This window comes from Melospiza georgiana, chromosome 10 (assembly GCF_028018845.1).
Source record: "Melospiza georgiana isolate bMelGeo1 chromosome 10, bMelGeo1.pri, whole genome shotgun sequence".
Taxonomy (NCBI): Eukaryota; Metazoa; Chordata; class Aves; order Passeriformes; family Passerellidae; genus Melospiza; species Melospiza georgiana.
In genome coordinates, this window is record NC_080439.1 from 9,082,136 (window position 1) to 9,099,744 (window position 17,609).

A 17,609-nucleotide genomic window follows, 5' to 3' on the forward strand; every position below is an offset into this window, starting at 1 on the left:
AAAAGTGAATGTCTTGAAGTCCTTGGACTCAACATGAAGACAGGCTTACAGTTCTGATCTTTGATCTCCAGTGTAAAATAGGACCAGTAAAATATTATAGGGATTTATGGCTGAACTCTCACTCAAGCTGCTTCACACCTAAAATAACACTGTGAGATGTGCCAAAAAAGAGGAAACTGTTTAGGTTTTCTTGCTTCTTAAAACCTGATACATTCTTATTTCAAAAACTTTTGACTTGTATTAAATAGACCACTAGCAATTACACAATAACTCCCCTTCTGATTCAGGAAAATTAAATATGTGGCTTTATTTAACTTCTTTTGGAGGATTAGCATGGTGCTAACCTCTTGCAGAATCACAGCTGTCTTAGGAAACAGTTTCATCAAAGGAAAGCATATTTTCTACAAGAATCATGCTACCATCTTGTTTCAGACAGCCTGGCTGTGTTCCTTTGCCCATCCCCTTGTTTCTTTTCATCTCTTGTAATTAAAATATTGAAAATTTCATCATCTAACCTAGTTTTGTTATTTTTAAAATGTGTTTTCTGCAGGGCAGAAGTGTGGCTAAAACACCAATCCTGACTGCTGGGCCATGGTGGGTGAAGATGAATTGAAGATTAGGAGCAGCAGGTAACTTATGCTGGCATTGCACAGGACTGGCAGTGCTGTAGGGAAAAGGCACTTTGAAAGAAAATTCAATTTGCTTTGCATCCAACTAGATTTTCATGAAAAATGTCTCCTTTCTTTATAAAAATCTTCCTTCTTCCTTGACTAAAAGAATCACATGGCCGCAAACCACCAAATTTTGACTTGGAAATGCTGCCACAGGATCCTCCTGGAGGACAGCAGTGACATCCCCTCTAGGCCAGCCCACACCTCCCACCATCGAGTCATCCATCAGAGGGGGAAGCCAAGGCCTTATCACTGGAGAGACTGCAGGATTGGGAAGACTGGTGCCAGAACTGCTGTTTCCAGGAGATACACTATGTAATATTCCATTGCCTCCCACTTGTGGAGAACAGCAAGCACAGGAACTGAGCTCTCTCAGCACAGAGCAACTCTGTGCTTTTGGTGTCACTGCCACTGACCTGGAAGAGACACTCTGGCATTGCTTTCACAGTGGTTCCACAGGGAGCTGAAACCCACCAGACTCCCTGGGACCCCCAAAGCCGTGCCTTGCTGCTCCTACCCAAAGAATGCTATGGAACAGCTGCTAAAGGTAACAGCTTGATATCAAACCATTAGTCTGATTCCACTAGTGCAACATAAATCATTTTATCATCCAGAAAGCGAAGAGAGGACACAGGAAGCTACTGAAACAAGCATCATTACAAAAACCTCCCCAGATAACAACCCTGAAAACATCCAGGAAGGGAAGGGACAGGAAGAATCACTCCTAATCCTGAGTACCAAGTAGGACATGCTTATTTATTATAGAAAAGACATCCTGTCGTTCCAGAAGAGGCTGTGGAGACAAGGACTTCAGCCTGACTGAATGGGAGTGTGGGGATAGGTAGATAATTCTGCTCCATGAAACTGCTTCAACACTCCTCTTCATGCAGCTCATGCCCCAAGCACAGACACTGACAGCCAGGTTTTCCAGCTTCCCTACATGCACAGTGCCAGTGGTATCTGATGGGCCACAAAGTGTTTCTTCACATTCAACTGAAAATGAGACAGACACAGACAAAGCCTACATATTTCCTTTCCAACAATGAACCTGCTCATTTGTAAAGCTTAGAAGTCAACTTCAAACTTGAGATTAACATTTGATTCTGATAAGCTAAAATCAGTATAATTTCAAGCATCCTTTCATTGCATGATGAAGGAACACCATTCCTCCATCATTTGGGATATCCAGATAAAGTAAGAGTGTGAACCTTTTGTTTTACCTCAAGATGCATGTTTGTTTGTTTGAGTGTTTACACCCTATTCTGACACAAAACCATTTCTCTGAGGCATTAGTTGGACTCTTGGACCAAAGGCAAGACAAAATCCTCCACATCTGCCAATCTGAAGCCCCCAAAAGCAAAGCAGAGGATCCAGCTTGGGTGGGTAAGGCTTGGCTCAGGTCAGCACTGACCAAAGTTAGAGGGTTACAAGCTGCTGCTCCACACCAGCCTCTCTCCATAAGCTCCAAGGTAGTGAGCAGCTATACCAGCTTCTGTGTTTCCATCAACTTACTAATTTTTGTACATGGCCTGCAATAACAGCCAGATTTTGATTGTGAGCTTCTGAAAACTAACCTTGAAAATGAATTTATGGTAAATGGAAATCACAGTCATCAGACAGACAAAGGAAAAGCTGTCTTACCTTCTGCACCAGATAGACACTGGTGGCCCTTTCACTTGCTACTTTATCCAGGGCTGTCTCTTCCAGTACGAAGTAGCTCACATCTGCAATGTGGACTCCCACTTCCAAGTTCCCTGGAATTGCACAAGGAAGTCAGTAGGCTGTGAGCAGAAATGAACTGATTACATATTTAACCCTGACTCCTCTCCCCCTCCCCCAACCTTTTTGCTTTATGCCAAAATCTCACAAAATCAATACTTCTTTCCACTTCTTCCACCTGGGATGAAAACCATGGTCTCTCAGGACACTCTCAAATTCACCACCATGGTGGCTACAACATGTAAGTGAATGTACACAGAAGTGAATCCTCAAGTACAGAGGAAATGTGAAAGCCCTTCAAAATCATGTGGATAAATCTTTCCAGTTAGGAGCTTGTCATAGTGAGCCCTGTCCCCATCCCTTTGCTGCCAGACAATATATGAAAGAAAGATGGAACCCCACCTCAGAAGCACACAGGCAGTGCAGGATCCCATTTCCCTGGTATGGAGCAGTCAGTCCCACACACTTTTGGGTTACCAGAACTGCACCAACCTGGTTGAGCCCAGTTTGCTGCTGGGGACATGGGAAGTCTCCAATTACTTTGGATCAGGCTATGCAGAAGTGCAGCTTTCCACTAGAAGAATATTTCCACCATTACCCTGCCTTTCCTTCAGATTTGGCCTTTTATCCTTTAATTAGAGTCCAGTTTAAAAGCATCTTAAGTCAAAGTTAGGCTGGAGAGGAGTACTACTGAGGTTTATCATGAGGTTTTGGCAGTAATTCGGATTTGGAAGTAGTGATCATCCTCAGCTTTGGAAGTAATTAGTACCTGGGTCCAAGAAATTCGGGTTTGCTAATCCTCAAAGCAGCCTATTGACCTTTGTTTTCTCTGGAAGGACTAGGCTGGATTTGAGGTGCTTATTTGTAGAATAGTTCTAAGTGCAGTGGGTTCCTAATTATAACACTTGGTTCTTTAGAGGAATTCACTAACCTCTTGGTATCTATAAATATTTTTTCTTTCCTTAATTTTTTTTAAGAGACAAAGTAATAAGATCCCACACTGGTGACAATCCTGTTTATTTATATACCTTGCAAAGAACATTATCAAAGGCCTTCTCTCGAGTGTCACGTTTTTGAAGGATAAATGGTTCATAGCTGTTGTCATTAAGCAGTCCATGTGCCCGTGTGCCCTTCTGATGGATACCAGAACAGGATTTCAGCAGAGTAGGAGTGGAAACAGATGAAGAGGAAGCACGAGAGGGTTCAGCCTCCTATTAGTGGGAGACACCCAGCCCACTGTGGCCCAGCTGGGAACTCGGGGAAATGAGTAGCAGCCCACCCTGCAGAGCTGCCTGACTTCATAACGATTTAACTTCATTAAGCCATGTTTGCACAGCACTGTGAGCACGTAAAGCATAACCTTGCCTTTTGAGCAGCCTTTGTGCATCAACAGTGCACAGATGTAAAGGCAGCAGAAACACACACAGAAGGCAGGAGGGATGGGGTTTAGATGTGCCCACATAGCCTCCAGCCACTGGAAGGGCCTGCAGAGACTAAATATGATGGCAGCAGGGAGAGAGGGCAATAATCCCATCGCACACCAAGGGACAAATTCCACCACTTGTCAGGAAGCTGGGAGCAAAGACTGCAGATTAAATGGTTCACCTCAGAAAGCTGCCTACAGCTGTGTTGTGATATTATCACATGCCTTGAAAGCTGCTCTACATGGATTAGGCATGCAAGCCTGAAACTACTTAGACAGTAAGTCTTAGACCAACAGTTCAACCAACAAGTTTAATATTACACACACTCGAAGCCAACACACTCAGAAGGTAAAAAGATATTGAATACTTTGAAGTCAATATTGTAACGTACTCACCCTGCAGGCAAATATTGACTAAAGGAAAAGGAGAGGGGGTCATTACATCATGCCTTTAATCGCACTTTAATTCAATATGTGCACTGTTACATACATGAACTTTTTGTCCTCGATAGAAAAATCGACAAACCAAGAAAGATCTCATTGCATGAGATAATAAAACATGGAGTCAGCCAAGGAAAACACACTGAGCAGAGTTAAAATTCATTCAGGTTTCCCACCAGAGCTTCTAAAAGCTGGGGTCAGAGTGAGCCCCTTGCTTTTGAACTTTTAATGGAAATTCTATCTAAATATTTTCTTACATACATTGACATAATGCAAACTGGCAGCTCTTGGGTTTGTCTTGCTCATGTATGAATCACCCTATCTCCCTCACCCCCAAAATATTCAGACCAAGAGAACTTGAAGGTACAGCACAGTGATCAACCAATCTGATTTCTCTCAAATCATTGCTTTTGAATGTGCTAGACAAAATACCTTTTTGCCTAAGCCTGCACAGTTTATTTGCTAATTAAAGTGAAAGAGCATTGTGGATAGAGAAATACTATTCACAGAATTCTCTTCCAGGTCCACAAATTGTTTTTCTAGTCTCATTAATTTTTATGACAAAGTCACAAAAGGAACATTTCACACGGTAAGTCTCATGTTATTTCCCAAGGAAAAAAAAAAGTGGCCTGAAAGGGAAAGTGAATTTAACCAGGAGTCATGGAGTAAAAAAGTCTTGTCAAAGAGATCAGAGGAAAGGAGTAGAGGGCCAACACCACATGGTCCACACACCATAGGCCACTACACATGGTCTACTTGACCTCCATTTTGTTGAAAAAAATACACTTTTCCAGCAAAGAGAGGCTACAAACCTCTCCGCAATGTAGTTCTCCATTGTGACAGACTTTTTATATCCTAAATTTCTTAGAAATACAAGTACATTTACAAACTACAGATTTTTTTCATCCCAAATTCTCTAACAGGGAACTTAAAGCTGCACAACAACTCCTTATGCTAGGTATACACTACCAGTATAAGGTTAGGGGTTTTTAAAAGGAATTTACATAAAAATGTACAGAAGATTAAGCCAGACACTTCACATGCTGCTATTAATGCAATAGCTGCAGGGAGCATCTATTGCAATGAAAAATGCTGAAGGCACTTGGATGGTTTCTTTAACTCAGGATCTCTGGGACTCTTTCATTTAAAATCATTTCATCTGAAAGTGGATGCAAAACTGTCATGCCATTCAAATTCTACCACTGCAAAGCTGCTCTTGGGAGATGTTTAGCAACAGGGAATGCAGTTTAGAATCAAGCAAGGCATGTTTTATTAACCAGCTGAGCCCTGTAAGCTCCTCTCTGCAGCCACAGAGATGGAGACAGGAGCATTGTCTGAAATCACACCCCAGTGAAGAGGCCCTTGGCAATGAGGAGCTCTCCTGAGATCTGCAAGCAGAAAGGGAAAGGGATGGGCACTCAGCCACCCAAACCCCCCTTGGGCCAATGCTCTGTGCCACAGGGACAGGACTTGTCACCCTACTGCAAACAACACAGCTGTGAGCCACAAGCAGAGAGGACGATTTCCCTTTCATTTACCATCTCGGGGCTGTGAGAATGGCAGAACAGGATGGACCTGTGTCTCACCAGCTCTCTGGAAGCCTGGAGCCCCTTCCTGGAGCTCACCAAGTGACAGAGCCATGAAAGGCAGGTCTCCCCCAGCACAACGGGCACACAGTGGTTTTGGAGAAGGTTCAGCCCCTTGAGCTGAGGATCTGGCTTGCTTGAACCCACCCCAAAATCTCCTGTGCGTCAGTATGATGCTAGTATCAAAGGAGAGCAGTGGCACCTTGCAGAAGAACAAAGAACAGGCTGTTTCTTTTTTTTTTCTGCTGATGATCTCATTCTCTATGACAAAACAGCTCAGAAAACTTATTTCCTTCTTTATTGAAAAAATTATAAACAAAAAGGGATTAGTAAGAAGGAGCTGGAAGAGAAGGAAAAGGCATTTTCAGCCTGTAAATGCTTCATAAGAACTGTCAACCCAGCAGGGCACGTCAAGCACTTGCCCCTGGAATTAGAAAGTTGAGTTGAATGCATTTGAACACTATGTGAGGGAACACAGTGGAAGTAAATCCCTCCTCTCTCTCTTCAGCAACCCTACTCACTCATAGCACAAATCCAGAGACAAAGCAATTTCACTTCAAACCCTAGCATATGTGAATTTTAGGGCCATATAACTGAAAAACACAGCTCTTCAACGATAAAACACCAGAAAGTATTTCTCTACCATGCAGACACTCCCCCATTTATTTCCATCTCACCTTCAAGCATCATCATTCTCAGGAGGGAACTCAAACATGAGCAAATGTGTGAAGTCAACTTAAAATCAAATGCCAGGGTTTTTGGTATATCACTGCTTCCCACACGGTCTTCACCTTTCAGTGAGACAGAGAAGAGTTCAAAGCAAATTGCAAAGTGTTTGCTGTATCCAGAAAACAGCCAACTCCCCACCTGCTGCCAGCAGTTCAAGGCAGTTCCAAGCTGTTCCCTGGTTAGACCAAACTCTTGCAGCAAATAATTACAGCTCATCCCATTCCACAAGCCCTGGGGGTTTGATGCGGCTGCTCTTATCTGCTATGCAATACTTAGCACCTTGCAAAAGTATGAAAAGCTTGCATAAAGAGAGAGAAATGAGGCCTTTAACCTACATGCACATTTTGGTGCTGTTGGCAGTGCTGCAGAAGATCAAGAGTCTTCATCAAGGGGAAGGACAGTGTCTGCCACAGAGGGTCACAGCTACAAAGGGGACAGCCAGAGGGGCTGCACACCATAAAGGGGTGGTCATAAACCCAGTGTAAGCTGCACTGAAGCAGAAATTGGCACCAGGACTTGGGGAAGCTGCTGGAAGCAGGAAGGGCCCATCACAGACCTTCAACACACACACCTTTAAATGAATGACATGACCCAAATATTTCTGCTTCTTTTTGGCATATGTATGAACACATAGAGCTCAAGGGCTATAGAAGTGAACATCTTGGGATAGAGAGAGAAGAAATGAGAGAAAAAAGAATGACTGATAAGGAGAGAAGAGCACGAGGGAAAGCCAAGAAAGTGCAAGACAGAGAAGTGGAGGAGAAGAGTTTAATAAAAAATAAAAGTGGAACCGTGGAAAGAGCAAGTTTTTTGTCTGCTCTGGAGTCTGAAGACAAAGGTGGGTGGTTTTAATTCTCAGTTGAGGTTACTTTTCCACCAAAGGAAGCCAAGTTGGTGTTCAAGAAAGCAGACTGTGTGTTTTACTTATTTTGAAATAACAAGGAAAGTGCTTAAATTTTACTTGCGTGCCCTAGGGCCATTTTGCTTTTTGAAGACACAGTGCAACTGAGCATAAGAAATCAAGAAACCTAATTTTTAAAATTATCACATGATGGCCCTTTAGCCAACTGAAAGGCAACCAATTGCACCCTTTTTTGGGCAAGCAACAGCTTTTTCCTTCTCTAAAGGTCTCTTCCTTGACATAACCTCACAAGAAGACTCTGGCAAAAGGATCAGATCCTGTATCTTGAGAGCAGGACAGGTCCCCAGAGCACAGAGCAGCAACTCCATCCAAACATTTCCATCCACTTTGTAAATGTTGCAACAATTTCAAAACTGAAAAACTGTCTGCCCAAACAAACAACAAATATCTCTAAAGGGTAACAATCAAAAAAATGCTGCATGCTATCAAACCCCTCTGCCACTGGTTTGTGTGAAAAATGTCCCTCAGAAATAACCAAATTCACCTACCAGTGACAGAGAGACTTAGACCATCAGGAACAGCCTGGCCAAGGTTTCAAGAAATTTCAACTCTTCTTTGAACTACGCTTGGTCACTTTTTTGGGGTCTGTAGCACCTGGAGAGGTGGCCAAGGTCAGATCCTTGACATTCACATGGCACACTGTGGGACATGCACTGTGCCAGCATCAGGCTGCAGAGCCCTGGCTGGGTCTGGACTTTTGCTTTGCTTCTTAAATCACAATTAAAACCTTCAACCTTCATCCTCTCCTTGAGGAGCTAGGCTGATGTAGAGATAATAAAACCTGTGACTTTTCTTATTTAACTGCTCAAACTCAGGAGCTGGGAGACGGATCAAATCTCCAACATGAGCAGAACTGAGAATGGCCCCAGTTACTCCAAACTGAGAAACAGCACGAGATCAGAAGAGAAGAGAGGAAAAAACCCAAAAACATCTTTACATGTTAACTCTCCCCATAATGAAAGTCTAGGCACTTCCTCAACTCCCACAAGCATCTGAGAAACTACTGACAGGAATGGCGACGTTGCAAAGTGATGCTTTTAGCAGTTCTAAGAGAATAAAAAAATACTTGTTTTTCTCAAAAACAAACCATAACAGGGTATTTGTTACTTTCTTTTTTTCTTCAAGTTAAAAGGTCAATGTTGGACATAATTGAAACTAAAATCCAGAATAACATGATTCTTAAGGTACTATTTTATTCTGACCTTTGGCCACATTGTCCCTTGCATCAACTGAATGTAACAGAGACAACTACAATTGTACAAACCAATTTCTGACTGGCTCTAGGTGAGGTCCAAAACAAAACTCATCTGTTCATTAAGTGCAGCAAAGGACAAGTGCAATAAAGGAAGATGAAAAGCAGAAATATTTTCTAGAGTTCTCCATGAGCCATCAGCAATCCTTCAAACAGTTTCAGAATTATGAGACTATATCTATTACTAAATTAAATTCTGGAAGCAGGTCTTTCATGTGAATTGCATAAAATTTTTGTCTGCAGCAGCTAATAAATTCAGCAATGTCCTAAAACAACTTTATATAATTTTAAAGCCACATTTTATACCTCAAAACAAAGCCAGGACACCTTCACAGGGTGGCATTTCATGCACTATGCACTACAGAGCCCTGAGTTTTACACACAGACCAGCACAAGCCCCCGCAGGAAAGGTGACTCTCCACATCTGAAGGGGATGCTCAGAGATGGCTCTTGGTCAGCATGAGGCTCTCTCAGGAGAGTAGGAAGGTCAATCCTCCCATGGGAACACAGGGCAGATCTTTGTGCTGGTGGTGTTCCCCAACTTCCAACCTCCCATGAGCTGGAGACGCCAACCAGCTCCAGACCTCACGGATGGTATCACCCCACCAGGCAGAGTAACACAACAAGCTGCTTGGTCAGCAAACCCACATCAGCTCTTCCTCACCTTGTGACAGAAGATGCTGCCACCCAGAAGGCACCTACTACCTACACCTGCCCTGAAAACTACTTTAAAAACTGATGCAATAACTCTGGAGAAGAATGAAAGAGCCCTTCTGTGCAAGCACTACTACTGCACCATTAAGTTGGATACTTACACAAGGAGGGAATTCTCCTGAGGGAAAAACACTAAATTCTCAGGACAGAATTCACACAGCATGTACAAGATAAAACATTTAATTGCCGACTGAAGGACACAGGCAATGATATCTAACAGAATAAGCACACTGAATAAGGATTTTTTTCACGCTGCTGAGTAAGATACGAGCAGGAAAATACAGATACAAATGCGGCACAAGTATTGCAACAGTAAAAAATCAGGAAAGAGCACAGAACAATTGGGGACAAACAGTATAATGATGGAAAACAAAGGGAACGTGACATTCCTTTGATGTATCAAATGTGTCCATTGGAAGACTGAGACCAGACACAGTGGTTCCAGCAGTGCCTGTGTCCCACCTTCTGGCCATGCAGCTTTTGTTCCCATTCCTGTGCTGGCACCTGCTTACACTGCAGAGGTTCACAGCAGAGCTGATTTCCTCTGTGCCTGCATGAGTGCTAAACAGACCGTGTGAGGTGCCAAAGACAAAAGTTCCACCATGGTAAACTGTATCAACTTCTTTGCAAGACTCAAGGAATTAGCAACTTAAGAGAAGCTACAAATCCCAAACACATCAGATTTATCCACTGAATGCCGTCACTAATTATACGGTCACATTTGGGAGAACCTCTAGTTGACTACTTAAAACTTAGACCCAGCATGAATCTTTGTCATGCAGACTCAAATTCAACATTTGGAGGATGGATCTTCCACCCTTCATCAAGACAAGATGTCAAGACATCAGCACACACAGGCCACGGCTGTGCTGCTGTGACTCAGGCTCCTGGCTCAGAAAACAATCTCTGCTGGTGGGGAAGAGTGACCAAGGCAGACTGTCCTGAGCTCTCTCAGCAGCCTCTCAGCAGTGAGGTTTGCAGCCAACATGATGAAGGTAAAAGGACAATTTCTGGCATTCACATCATCAATTGTTTGTATTCCAAGACTGATTTAAGAGGCTCTATCAGGAAATCAGCAGTCTTTGAATTTAAAGAGATGGGAAGTGACACTCAGCAGCTTTGAGATGTATTTTTGGGTGTAGGATATCATCCTGTTTGTGAAATTAAGGTTTAGAGTGGGGAGGGACCAGCCTCTCTGTACTGCTAGGCCAGTCCCTTCTGTGATATCTCTACTGTACTCAGTAATCCAAGGCTGAGTGAGCATTCCAGGCATTCAAAGAGACCTTGGGATGCAGTGCTAGGCCAAACACATACAATGTACTTCCACAGAACAGCCTTGACATTTCTTCAACTTCTTTGGAGATAGAATTAAGCCACTGAGATTTCAATTTTAGCCATCTAACTGTTTTGTTTATTTTTGGAAAGATTTCCAAAACATTTCCATCTGCACTTGGTTTTACATCTTTCTGTGTATGCAGCATAATAGTCGACTATCAAGAAATACCGTAATGAATTACAGTGTAAGATGTTTTTTCTGTTCCTCTGGGTTCTGAAACCCTGCACTGGAATACATAACAAGTTAAAACAATATCCCAGTGATTCTGAGGGATCCTGCCATTTCATAAAGTTGATAATGAAGATAATATTCAGCAGTAACTCCTTTGCTGCCTACATGTAACAGAACATGTCACTGAAGATAACCATGTGGGATGTACTGCCAGCTATTTGTACTGTTCTAAAGTTTATCTGCCTCACACAGCTTCTGTCTTTCTTTTGATACATTCACTGAAAAGTCCTGTTCTCTCTACATCTGTCTGGTCATCCCCTATCATTTGTGGTTCTTCTCCAAAGACTCTCCTGGTCCTTGGAGTTCTTTGTTCTGAATGGAAATCGTAGGCAAAATGCTTTTAGATCTGTTTGTGCTAAAATTTCTGGATCTTCTTTCCATTATCTATCTACTTAAAGGCATTCTCTTTTTTTTTCTCTTCAATATACAGTCAGACACTCTCTTTTTTTAAGTTTTTATCCACAAATACCAATGAGATCCACCAGGACACAAAATCCTGCGCCTCTAAATCTTTGGGGAATTGTCCCAGGTCCTGAATTCATGAACTGAAAAGATCCGGAAGGCGGCTTTGCCCAGAGCATCTCTCCTCCCTGCAGAAAAGTAAATTCACTTTTATGAGTAATTCTACTGGTATTTGCACATCTGTTTGCATGTTCTGCAGCCACAGTCTTTGTTACCTTAGTCCTTCTCACACAATATATCTTTTATTTTGTTTTAATCCCATGTCTCTTTGCTACATGGCTTTCTTTGCATACCGTAAAAAAAAAAAAAAAAACCCAAAAGCCACAAACAACTTTTGGGATAAGGATGAAATATTTATAAAATATTTATATATGGATTACTAATCACAAACCCTGCCCAAATTTTGCTTAACCAAGCTTTTAATCAACCTCCTCACAAGCAGCTTTCAAATACATACAAAAAAAAAAAGTTTTAGCAAATTATGTTCTAGCAATCAATGCTCTAACTAAATCCAAACTTCCTTAATCACCCCAGTATCTTAACACCCAGTTTAATGCACTTGTCTGGGGATTTGGCTCAGTCTATTTCCCTTTCAGCCACCAGCAGTTTGGAGCAACCTGCCCTATTCCCAGGGGGAACTGAGGGGAGCCCCACGTCATTAAGTTGTCCCACCAACTTCAAGAGAGATATTTGATGGAGAAAAGCTGACTCAATTCAGCCCTGATTCCATTCAACCCTGCACTTGGAAATTGGAAGTGATGTGTGTTTCCTCACACAACCCCATGTTACCTCACAAAAAGAGACAGAATATACTGCACACACTGCAGCTCCCAGCATTACACACGAGCCTGCTGTGGGGCACAGCAGGGATCTGCATTTGGCAGAGAGCTCAGAGCATTCTGCATATTTCAATGAATCTGCAACCACAAGCCCTCAATAGGAAGAAAGAATATGTACCTCTTTCTAATCACTGCAATATGTCTTTTTCACTCTCCTGGTGACACAACAAAACATCCCCAGATTAACCAGCAGGTAACAGCAGAGATGAGCTAATTACGTCTGATACTAAAGTAAAATTTGACCAAATGTTACACACAATCCCACTCCTGGCAGATCTTATTTTACCCATATTTGACTCCTGCAGTAAGCCTAAGTAATTTGCAGTTTATGATCATTTAACATTTGAATCATACATCAATGTGTTTCTGTCATTTTCTCTGCAGGTCTGGTGTCTGTTCAGCTTAAATAGCTTACAAAGAAGGAAGCATAGTAATTTCATCAATTATTTTTGGTAAATAAATCCATACTCATTTCAAAAGTAATTTTTGATCCAACACTAGTTTGTTCTTCGGTGTTTATCTTAAGCAAAGATTTACAAACTTACAAAAATATTTACTCCATTTACAAACTCTCCTGAAACTCTGTCCTGCAGGGACCAAAGGGATTTGCTGAAGGGTCCTGTACCACATTTTGCTAGAGCAAATACCACCCTGCAGTCCTTAAGTGGCCAGGGAGACAAAGCTGAATAGAGGAGGGAATATTTACATCTTAAAAATAAAATATAAGTGCACAGAACTTTGCAAAATTAAAACATCCTAAGTGTTTGCAAACTATACCAAGAAAGAATGAAGGTCAAAGGAGAGGAAGAGCAGATGGTCTCCTGAAATGGTAGAGAATATCTTGGGGCTACCAGGGCTCTACAGGTATTTTTCAAGTGCAAGATTCTGGAGCTCACACACCAGGAGATGTCTACTAAGCTGTCCAGGTCTAAGAAAGGCAGCCCCAGAGCCTGGAGGCCTGCAGTGGACAAGGGAGAATTTTAACAATATTTGGCAAAACATTAGTTGGCTTTACCAAAACATGTGAAATAGGCTCCTTGAACAGAGATCTAAGTCTCAATCTCTGCAGATCTGTTCCCAAAAACCACAGCTCACAAGGAACTTTGTGCTAAGCAGAAAGGTCATGCTGCTCTCTTCCCAGGTTTGGGTCACAAAGAGAAGTTCTCTTCTTTGCTTATACTCCATTATGACACCTACAGAAACATAATGTGTTTGCTGTTTCTATCCCATTTCCCTGAGGTACATCAGATCAAAATTCACCAACAGATTGAATGGATTTAAGGAAAACAGAAAGAAAGAGGGGGCTGCAAACTGCAGAAGCCTCATTTGTTTAGGTCATCAGGCAAACACTGGGAAGAGTCAATGATTGTATCTATTTATGGCCTCACTCCAAAATGCAGACAGCCAGGGTCACTAAGGACATGGAAACCAGGGCAAAGAGTCTGCAGAATATATTTCTATTCTGCAGCACAACAACTCCTCCCAAAAATTATGTAAATTACTTTAACTTAAATTACTTTGTAAAACACTGTGAGAATACAGAAATGAAAGAAAAAGCACAAGTGAGAACCATGTTAGTTATTAATATACAAATAGAAGATGTACAGAGCTCTGTCAGTACAGCCCAAAGCACTGCTTTGAGATCAGCAGCAAAAGACAAGCCCTCAGAAATACCTCCCCATAATTTCTGCTGCATCTTTTCCCATCATTGCCTGACCTTTCACTACAAGGAATGCCTTGAAATGTGCCAAATTCCATTTCTACTCCTACCGGTAAGCAGCCTTCAATCATGACTGCATCAGTAGTGTACATTACCAGAAATAAAAGCACCACTGGCAGAGAATGCCCAGAAGAGGTTTGGAAAGTGTGAGAAACATGCCTGGCATCACTGGGACTCACAGGTCACCTGCCATGCTGAGATCAGAATAAATCTTTAAACCTCTGCACCGTGGGTGAAAACATTCAGGCTTGAAAATAGTACAGCTGTTTTCTGCAACATCCATACAACCTGAGAATGGTTCTGCTGTGCCTTCCTGGCTGCAGCAATTTGCTAGAAGACGTGCAGAAAGGATCACAAAAGAGCATTGACTCAAATGAACTTGTTTAAAACCTCAAAGCTCTACAAAGGCTGTAGAAACTAGGTGCAGGCCAGAGCCATCTTTTACTCCAAAGTTATGCTGAATCATCTAAATGGAGCACAGTTTGTTCATATTTCTGCAGCTGTTACATAAATAACCCTATTTTCCTTCTTTATTGGAGCTGATCTCTTTTAAAATATACACTCACAAATGTGAGCAGCAAGCTCACCTCCCTACTGCTATCATTAAACAATAACGAGGAGCACGGCTGTTAATCAGAAACAGACTCCAATATAAAATCCTCTCAAAACCAGACTGGCCCACTTAAAACATATATCCCTGGAAAAGTTTCCAACTGCTGCAATATCCTACTGCAAGCTCCATTAAAAATACAGCTCTTCCCAAAGCCATCCCATGCTTCCTCTGCTAGTGACACCCTGCTACTGGGTAGTGCTTCATGATAGATTTGTGAACTATTTCAGCAAAAAAATTACTTTCCACCTTTTACTGAGGATGTAGCACGGGTGAAACCTCCATCCATTGATCAGATCTGATAGGAGGAGGCTGGAAACTCCACAAAGGTGCAAAGACAGTGGCTTATCTCTCTGCTTTTGCCTAAGATCCTTCAAAGCAAAGAAACTGTCACAGTCTTGAATAAATTAGCAATGAATGCTCAAAGACAATTTAATTCCCCCAAATCTTCTGAAATGCCCTGATTTAGCTGTCTGATAGAGGAAGTGTGGGCAATTAATGTGTTTTTTTGTAGAAATTCAGTGTGCTATACACCAACAGAGAATTCTGAATTAGGTTCTGCATTTTCTGTTGATTTTTGGAGATCTCCTGACATCATGAGGATGCCAAGATATGTGGTTTGCTCATGTAGGGATTTTTTGGTGAGGTTTTTTAAAGTGTTTTACATATGGGCAAAAGGGATGGAAAAAATAACAATTTCTTGTAACCACGTTTACATTTGGAATAAAAGCTGCGTTAACTCTTAACACAACTTTGCCCTCATGAGAGATTCAGCCTTGCCAGACCTGGACACGCTCTTAACTTCTAAAACAGCTCTTTGTCATAATAATTGCAGCCATCATAGCAACTTTTAGAGCCAAAAGTTCACAGGGTACCTCCAAAACATGTCAAAAGGCTCTACAAGCACAAGATTGAGGTTCCCAGAGGGGCTCTCCTAAACACTGAAGAGCTGCAAACAGCCACAGCTTTTCAAGCAAGTAAACACAAAGAAGTGACCCCAAAGGACTCCCAGCACTGGTTTTGGACCTGTCTAAGTCTGGAAACTGCTGAAAAAATTTTAAGTCAAAGGACAGAAACCTTAGAAAATTTCACTAATGCTGATGGACTTATTGCCCCTGCTTTCTCCAGCCACATTTCATGGGCTTATAATAGTACCCTACACAGTGCCACAGAGGCCAGTGGACCACAGACTGAAAATCACTGAGCAAGAAGTTAAATTCACACCAGGACAAAAACGTAACAAGTGCAGAGAGATTCATTTTGCATGCAAGAAAATGTCCCAGGAACTTGTGATAGGAGATAGATCTGGGTGTCTTCTGCCAGCTGCAGGTCTGTGGGCTGTAGTTCCCTGTGCCAGAAACTGAAGAGAAGCATGTCCCCAGCTAGACAGAGCCCAGTCCCAGCCAGGAACAGGCTGATGGAATGAACATTTCCAAATTCCCCATCAGCATGCAAATTAAGGACTGTGGCCACATCCCTCATCATCACTACCTATACCCACAATCCCCAAGCCCAGTGACAGGGCTGCCATGGCTTTGCAGGTTTTCTGGCAGAAAGAATTCTGAATAATTCTTGTTCACACTGATACTTTCTTTGAACACTTTCTCCAAATGGCTTATGGGTAAGAGAACAATGCAGATGTGTGCACCACAAAGCAGCTCACTGAGTGGTTCCTGCAGCATCTAAAACCCACATGTATGTGAACAGTAAATGGTCAGAAGGCAGAGTTTCAACACTTTAGATCTGAGGACCTGTGGGATCACAATGCTGTCATAAACCTCCAGTGATTCAGATGGCAAAGTGACAGAGCTCAGCTTAGGATCTCTCAAGAAGACTCTCAATTTTCTGTGAAACAGAATGGCATTTTTTCCTTAATCTTGCCTCAAAACGGCTATTGCAAAGTACAAGTAATTTTATTAGCTTAAAATTGTCTTTCACCTCTGTTTTTTTATCCATTTTATATCACTGTTATAGTACTCTGTACTTGGGTCTAAATGACATTACAATTCATTGGCCACATTACACAGTATGAAATCAACTTTAAAAAATGGAAATTATGTCTTGGATGTCATCATATTGTGATGATAAGCAAGAGCAAGAAACCCTAAATCCACACCAAAAAACCCCACCAACCTTTATCTTCATTATTAGGGGTGGATAGGTTAATATAATCACGCAATATTTCTAACCCAGCCTGTTACTGGATCTTATCAAACTAAATGAACTGAGCTTGGATGGCAAAGTAAGATTACAGGAGAAAAGTTCCTTTGGTCATAATCATCAAGATTTGGCTTCTGGAGCTTTACTTTCTGTTCTGTTGGCTTATGGCATAGTAAAAGTACAAATAAGGCAGAAGAGAAAGCTCAAAAGGCGATGAGAAGAAAAACACAACTTATAAGGCACACTGTGCTCATCTGACAATTCCCAGCATCCCATAAACACCAAAAAACAATTCAGGCAGTGACCTTCAAAAGACTGGATTCCTTTACCCACGGACTGTGTACACAAGGTCAAAGTTCCACTCGACTTCAGCCTGCAGAAGTGGTGTCTTAGCTATTCAGCTGTAACTCCCATAATGACAGGAGACAGCTGAGATCTGCTCAAATCAAATTACAGCTCTGATTATGCAAAACACCGTGGCTCTGCATTTTCTAACACCAAGTCTGAGTGCAATTTGAAGATGTCTGCTCCAAGATTTCTAAAAACAAGCAATTAAAACAACTGGAGAATAACTAGTTTATTACTCTACTTATATTTGGCAAAGAATACTTCAGGACAAATTATAGATACAAGTGTGTCAACAGCTGAATACAAACACTAGAAGTATTTTGTAAAATATATCTCATACCGTCAGGGAGTTGTTTACAGGACAAAGCATCATCAAGATCTCTGGCAGTTGATGGGTCGATGGTGAAAATGCATTCTTTCCTATCCAAAGAAAAAAAAGAAAAGAA

General features: G+C 41.8%; 1 protein-coding gene across 2 annotated transcripts in view; it reads right to left on the reverse strand.

Moving 5' to 3' along the window:
- The window catches only part of DIS3L2 (DIS3 like 3'-5' exoribonuclease 2), a 180,244-nt gene that overhangs the window by 68,967 nt on the left and 93,668 nt on the right, over positions 1–17,609 (reverse strand). For both annotated transcript variants that reach the window (XM_058031532.1, XM_058031534.1), the window contains 2 exons: positions 17,504–17,583; positions 2,313–2,425 (listed from right to left, as the gene is read on the reverse strand). In XM_058031532.1, coding sequence (XP_057887515.1) covers positions 2,313–2,425; positions 17,504–17,583 — 193 coding nt within the window. The remainder of the gene's footprint in view (positions 1–2,312; positions 2,426–17,503; positions 17,584–17,609) is intronic.